The sequence below is a fragment of the Octopus bimaculoides genome, chromosome 16 (genome assembly GCF_046866305.1).
Source record: "Octopus bimaculoides isolate indiv1 chromosome 16, ASM4686630v1, whole genome shotgun sequence".
NCBI lineage: Eukaryota > Metazoa > Mollusca > Cephalopoda > Octopoda > Octopodidae > Octopus > Octopus bimaculoides.
This window is the reverse complement of record NC_142943.1, coordinates 28,526,444-28,533,147: the sequence shown is the minus strand read 5'-3', so window position 1 is coordinate 28,533,147 and position 6,704 is coordinate 28,526,444. Positions and strand designations below refer to the sequence as shown.

The window sequence follows — 6,704 nt, the reverse complement described above, 5'->3', positions numbered from 1 at the left end:
CAACACTGAAATAAAACATTTTGAAGATTTCTTGCTTTAGATTGTAATCTGCTTTGTAAATATTTAACAATTGTTTGGCATTACCATTCTGATTTCAACAGGTGGCATGTCATTTTATAGGAATTACTTCAATTTTAACATGATATAACCAATTATATTGCAAAGTTTGATTATTTTTAGATAACAATTGGTATTGAAAGCATTTAAAGAGAAAATACTTTTAATATAAAGAACTTGTAGGTAAAATACAAATGTGAAAACCAGTTTTAGTCATATATTTACAATCTTCAGTTTCACAACAACAGGGATCCACACTGTTGAATATAACACTCCTTAAAGTGTACACACACACACACTTATTGACAAGTAGCTAACTTGATGCCTTGAAATAATAGATATGACACCACTGCCATTAAATTACTTCCTGATATGGTGTCAAAGAACAATTCTTTCATCCCTCACTTATTTTTCCATCTTTACAAGGTTGATAAAATAAATATTTGTAATCGATTGGGTGAGAAGAGAGAGAAATGTCTTCAGACTCACACAATCAACAAAAAACAAAGCAATTTTCTGTTTTCCCACCCAACCCTACAACAATCAAGTAATCATTCATAAAACACAAACTAGAAACTAAATGATAGTAAGCAATCTAAGTAAAACATTTACAAGAACTATGCACAATAACATTTACTGCAAAAACATTTATTATTAAATAAAATTAACAGCAACAATGCTGTTCAGTGAGAAAATATTTAAGATTCTAAAAACACAGAAACAAAAATATGAAAACAGATTTCCATCAAGAATCAGCCCATCAAATAAAGTTGGTGTCATATAGTCTTGAATCAAAGATCAAGGAAAGCCAGGTCAAAAAGGGTCAGCACTCAAGATTGGTTGCAGAAATAATTGTAGAGTGACTGGTTACATTTAACAAAGTTTAGTGTTTTAGCAAAGACTCTCTAATTTGCACTAATTCAAATATGTGACTTAGTGAAAGTAGAGATTCTTTGTTAAAACACTAAATCTGTAAAGTTTCACCATAAATGTGTGTGTATGTATGTATGTATATATATATATATATATATATATATATATATATATATATATATATATACACACATATATATATTTCATCATTTTACATGAAGATGGAAAAATGTATATCTTAACTATATTTAATGGACTGTTTTTTTTTTTTTACTGTTTTCAGTGAAGAGACTGCAGCCATGCTGGGAAACATACTTGAAGAATTTTAGTCAATTCTATTTAGCCCAGAACTTAGTGTTACTTGTTTGTCTATGAAAGTGGCTGAGTACTCCATTGTTAGACAATTAGTTACCTTTTACAGATGTAATACAAGATTTTTACACAAAAACACACACACAGACACTCACACTCAAGGCATTGCTCAACCCCATGGCTCTGACGGAAAAGTCTTGCTTAAAGTACAGTGCATTAGGATTGAACATGAAACCACACGGTTGTAAAACAAACCTTCTAACCAGAACGTTATGCATGCATATGTGGTTTCACTTATTAGACTATGATTTTGCTGGAGTAATATCGAAGTGTTTTGGTAGATCACAAGCTATATTTTTAACTTGATGCACCAATTTACACACACAAATAGTTAAATGCTACTTTTCTTTTGTCTTTTTTGTTTCAAACAAAACACTAAAGGGTCCATAATGCAGACATGAAGACTTTTGCAAAGTATAGAATCTACATGTATTTACTGCCTTTAGCTACTTCCATGCCATGAATTCAAGCTAATATCCAAGGATTCAGACACCATGATCTTTAGTGGACTGTGATAGTTGTTGAAACAAAAGGAAATCCGTTTTCTTCAAAACCTATGATAGAGTCTGCTGAAGATCACTGTGTCCCAGTTCCTAGATATCAGCATGAACTTATGGCACTGAAATACGTATTAAATATACATCCATTTACACACTCACACACACACACATATATCATGGACGCACATATCCCTTATACTTCATACAGTGTAATAACCAATAAATAGCACAACTAGAAAATGTATTAATAATTTATATAGATCTCTCTCTCTCTCTCTATCTCTATATATAATAATAGCAAGACATCAATAAACACTAATATGTATTAAACAGTAGCCACAATAGTTATTTCTCTGTATAATATTAAGATATCTGCAATACATCTCAATAAATAATCACAACAGTCATAACACAAACATTACAACTGCATGAATACAAAAGTATTAGTGCAGAGTGTACTAACTAACAGGACCTAGAATAACAATTAAGTATATCAACACAAACGTTATATGTTAGGTTATGGCACTATAAAGCCATATGCCAGTTAATAGTTTAAGCATCACAGATAGGGTTTCCCCACCCCCACCAATCTAAAAGGAATATTGCTTTTACATGGAATCAGTTACAAAACTGACTTTAGAGGATTTCTTTGCCTCCGTCTCTGAAAGCTCTTTGCTTCTTTTAACCAAGGATATCGACACTCGACTGGCCTGGATGACTTCACAAACCATGTCCTTACAGTCACAGCAAACATTCATCAAAGACCCTTTCATTACTCTTGACTTTGATTCCAGTAGTTTGTCCGATATCGTCTGAGACCGTTGCAGAGGTCGTCGTTTAGGGGACTTGCCATTCTTTTTTGGTGACAAAAGGGAACCGGTTCCAGTACTGATAAAAAATACAAAAAAAAAAGAGAAAAACAGGATAAGATGAAGGGATAAGAAAATCTTACATTTTAATTTTTTTTTTTTGTTATTGAAATTTCAGAATATGCTTCAACACATGAACTCACATAAAGAATCTTGCAAACCAAATCCCAAAACAAATATATGTGTGTGTGTGTGTGTGAATGAAATTGTAACTAGATAGTTTATTATTAAAATGTGTGCTTTATGTATTTTATAAATATGAAACAGACTTTAATACACATAAATTTCAAAGTTAAATATTCCAAAAACGATAAACTTATAATAAAGAAACAAATTTACAAGCTTAAGTATAGCAAAAAATTTATGTGACAAAAAAAACTTTTTTTTTTTTTTAAATTACCTTGTAAAAATATTCATTGTTTGTTTGTTTTCAATTGGAGATATTGGTGGAGAAGGACTTAGGGTGTAGACTGGAATTCTATTGAAATGTTCTGCAGGAACGTGCATCTGTGTTGCAATTGAAATAATACAGCAAAATGATTAGGTTATCATCCTGTGCCTCTTGAGAGAGTAAGACGGAAAAGTAACAGAATGAAACTGAAGAGGAACCTGATCCACATTGTCTGGTGTGATCAGAAACTGAATTCAACAACACACTAATTTTCAGAAAGATCACAAGACAGAAAAAATGTTATCAAAATAATACAGCTACAATATAAAGCTTGAATGGTTTGCATCAACCATTTTAAAAGAGGAAACATTTAACAATTGGCCATAAGATATTTAGTAGCTATTTGAACTCAGAAACATTTGGCACCAAATTACTCAACCATTTATTTTTTTAAATTTTGACTGTTATTCCGCATTATCATTTGATTTTAAATGACTGGATGATGAACAGTGAAAGCAGAAGCTAGAGAGGCCCAAAATGGCACAAGACAAAGTAGATAATACCTTTATGGGTTATGACATTTAGCTGAGAAGGATAGGTACATGAAATATGATGCTGTGCTCATCAATGCAGCCCAACACTGTATTACATAACAAAAGTAGATGTGGGAGAAAAAATGGTATTAAATGCCAAATTGCTGTTTGAAGAATGTTTTCCCAAAAATCTAGAAGCATGGAAAAAATGTTTTGTAGTATAAATTATCAGTGAGGAAAGCATTAAAATAATAACTTCCACTCATGACCAGAGTTCAAGTCTTGGTTTGTTTTTAAATGCTAATGATAGGAATTGCAAATCCTATAATTAATACTCTTGAGAAAAGCATGAACATCACATAGGATTGTTGCCATCGCCAGTAAGACTACTATCCATAAATCTGGTGCTCTGCACCTGTGTCATTAACAAATGGTAGTTGATAGTAAATAGTCTAACCTTGCGAATACATTTATTGCAGACAACCCTCTTGCAGAACTGGCAATTATTTCCCCATTGGCTGAACAGACTAAATTTCACAGATTTACAAGAGAAGCACACCTGGAAAACAATAGAAAAATCAATATTTATTATCAAATAGTATGTATTCACTTGTACATGATAATTAAAATATTTGAAAGTTTGAGTGGACAAGTTACATGAATATATGACGAGAGAGCTGCAATAAATTATGTCATTTTCTTTAACAAGATCAGGAATGAAGAGATCCTATGGTGTAATGGTCCACCTCCTATGATGGAAATCCTCATGGATAGAAATTTACATTGGTTGCAACCAGTGGTGGCTCGAAGATAAAATTAGTGTGGGTGCTGCTTCAGAAAATTTTTAGCCATTGTTTTAATACAGTGTAAAAGGAAACAAACATAAAAAGAAAATTTATACATTAACTTGATTGGTTTGCATTTTAGCCACTGCCGGGTAGTGTGTTTAATCTGTTCACTGAACACCGCCGGGAATTCGCCTCTTGTTTTTCAACCCCCCCCCCCCCAATTACAAAATAAGGGTGGGGAAACAGTTGCTAATTCTCTACAAAGCTCAAAATTTATAGGAAGCTGTGATCAGAGATTTATTTAAAGAGGTTTATATATGAAATGAAATCAAGTGATATGAAATATAAAACAAGAGAGGAATGAAGAAACTTGTTTCACTGCTTTATTCTGTTGGTGTCTCTTTTAAGAGATGGTGTCTGCTGCAGACGAATAGCGAGAACTGTGCAATGTGAGCAATATTTACTTTTCCACGAGAAACCAAGTCATAAAGCTGAGGCTCTGCAAGAAGTGATTCTAACTCTGCTTTAGTCAACACCTGTCGAATATGCATTACTTCATCCAATGTCAAGGACAAACACTCAATAGGATTCTGCCATTTTTTCTGAAAACAAAAAACAAAAAATATTTCAGTGAGAATATCTATACTGATTCTTTCTATTATAGATAGAAGGCTTGAAATTTGGTGGGGAAGGGGCCAGTTGACACCCAGTACTTGACTGGCACTTACTTGATTAACCCTGAAAAAATGAAAGGCAAAAATCAACCCTGGCCAAATTTGAACTCGGAATATAACGACAGACAAACTGCTGCTAAGCATTTTGTCGAGCGTGATCTAATGATTCTGCCAGCTCACCACTTTAATAATAATAATAATCTTTTGTATTACGGGCACAAGGCCTGAAACTATTTTTTTGGCGGGGCAAATCGATTACATGGACTCCCACTTTATAACTGGTACTTATTTCATCAACCCTGATAGAATGAAAGGCAAGGTTGGCCCTGGTGGAATTTGAACTCAGAACATACAGATGAAATTCCATTAAGCATTTTGTCTGGCATACTTTTGATTCTGCCAACTTGTTGCCTCAATTAATAATAAATTTGCTTTGGTGCACATTTTAGTCTGTATGCATAAATATGCCTGTTTCCGGGTAGATATGTACATGTAAGTAGTGCATCTGCATTAATGGGCACGTGCGTGCATGTCTATGTATAAAAAACATACATGTATGCATGTAAGTCTATGTCTGCATGAAGCTGCTTATGCAAATTTGGCAATTTGTTTCACTCTTTGAAAGTCAAGGTTTTAAGACGGATTTTTGTTTTTTAACAGGCGATTCCTCTTCACGGCAGACTATGTTCACTGCATATATTTCAATGGTATTATAACATCATATTTGTTCTACAGGGTCAGAGAGAGAGAGAGAGAGAGAGAGGAGAAAGCAAAGAGACAGACAGACAGTAAGCAACAAAGACACAAATGGAGAGGAAGGGAGGAGTGAGAAAGAGGGAAACAAAAAGAGAACCCTTTTTGTCAAGAGAACTCACTTGAAACAAGTCTTCGTCATTTTGGCATAAACCATATTCCATTGCTTCAATAATTTACATCACTTTGTCCTAATTCACGATCTACTATTTTATACTTCATAATCTATAACTTCATATAAACATAGATCTCACTAGCTACCTTTACGTATGTGTGTGTGTGTGTGTGTGTGTGTGTGTGTGTGTGTGTGTGTGTGTGTGTGTGTGTGTGTGTGTGTGTGTGTGTGTGTGTGTGTGTCTTTGCCCTCAGGTGAGAGTTGTAAGAGAGTGTCATAGTCATGCAAGAAGTGTCTAATTCCAGTTTTCTATGAAAACAAATGTGATCAATTTTGAATTCTTTCCCCAACACTAACCCTAACTACAGAAATGTTTTGAAATTTTTGTCAGAATCGTAATGCCCGTATATTTCTGCATATTGAGAAAAATAAAAAAAATTCTTAAAAAAAATTTTTACAAAAATTTTGGGAAATTTTTGTCATTATCTCCATATTTTTCCCAATATTTTGAAAAAAACATTCTGAAAAAAGTGAAAACTGAAGGAAATGGGGATGGGGGTGGTAATTAAAAAAAGCTGATTTTGCCAATTTTTTTTGCAGATTCATATTCCCCATAGCTGAAAAGTGGGGTTTGTGTCAAAAAACAAAAATGTAAAAATAAAAAGGGTGGTTTTTGCGGGGAGATGCCCGTCTCCCACCAAAAACCACCCTTGCCAAATATTTTGTTAATAAACTGGTTTTACTTCTATAATGCACTAAATATTCTAACAATTTTTTTT

The 6,704-nt window shown here is 33.3% G+C and overlaps 1 protein-coding gene across 4 annotated transcripts in view; it reads right to left on the bottom strand.

The window, feature by feature from the left end:
- Positions 1 to 484: 484 nt before the first annotated feature.
- LOC106878400 (protein spire homolog 1) overlaps positions 485 to 6,704 on the bottom strand; it is an 81,532-nt gene continuing 75,312 nt past the window's right edge. For all 4 annotated transcript variants that reach the window (XM_089364277.1, XM_089364278.1, XM_089364279.1 and 1 more), the window contains 4 exons: positions 4,848 to 4,985; positions 4,053 to 4,154; positions 3,072 to 3,178; positions 485 to 2,690 (listed from right to left, as the gene is read on the bottom strand). In XM_089364277.1, coding sequence (XP_089220403.1) covers positions 2,411 to 2,690; positions 3,072 to 3,178; positions 4,053 to 4,154; positions 4,848 to 4,985 — 627 coding nt within the window. In that variant the 3' untranslated portion in view covers positions 485 to 2,410. The remainder of the gene's footprint in view (positions 2,691 to 3,071; positions 3,179 to 4,052; positions 4,155 to 4,847; positions 4,986 to 6,704) is intronic.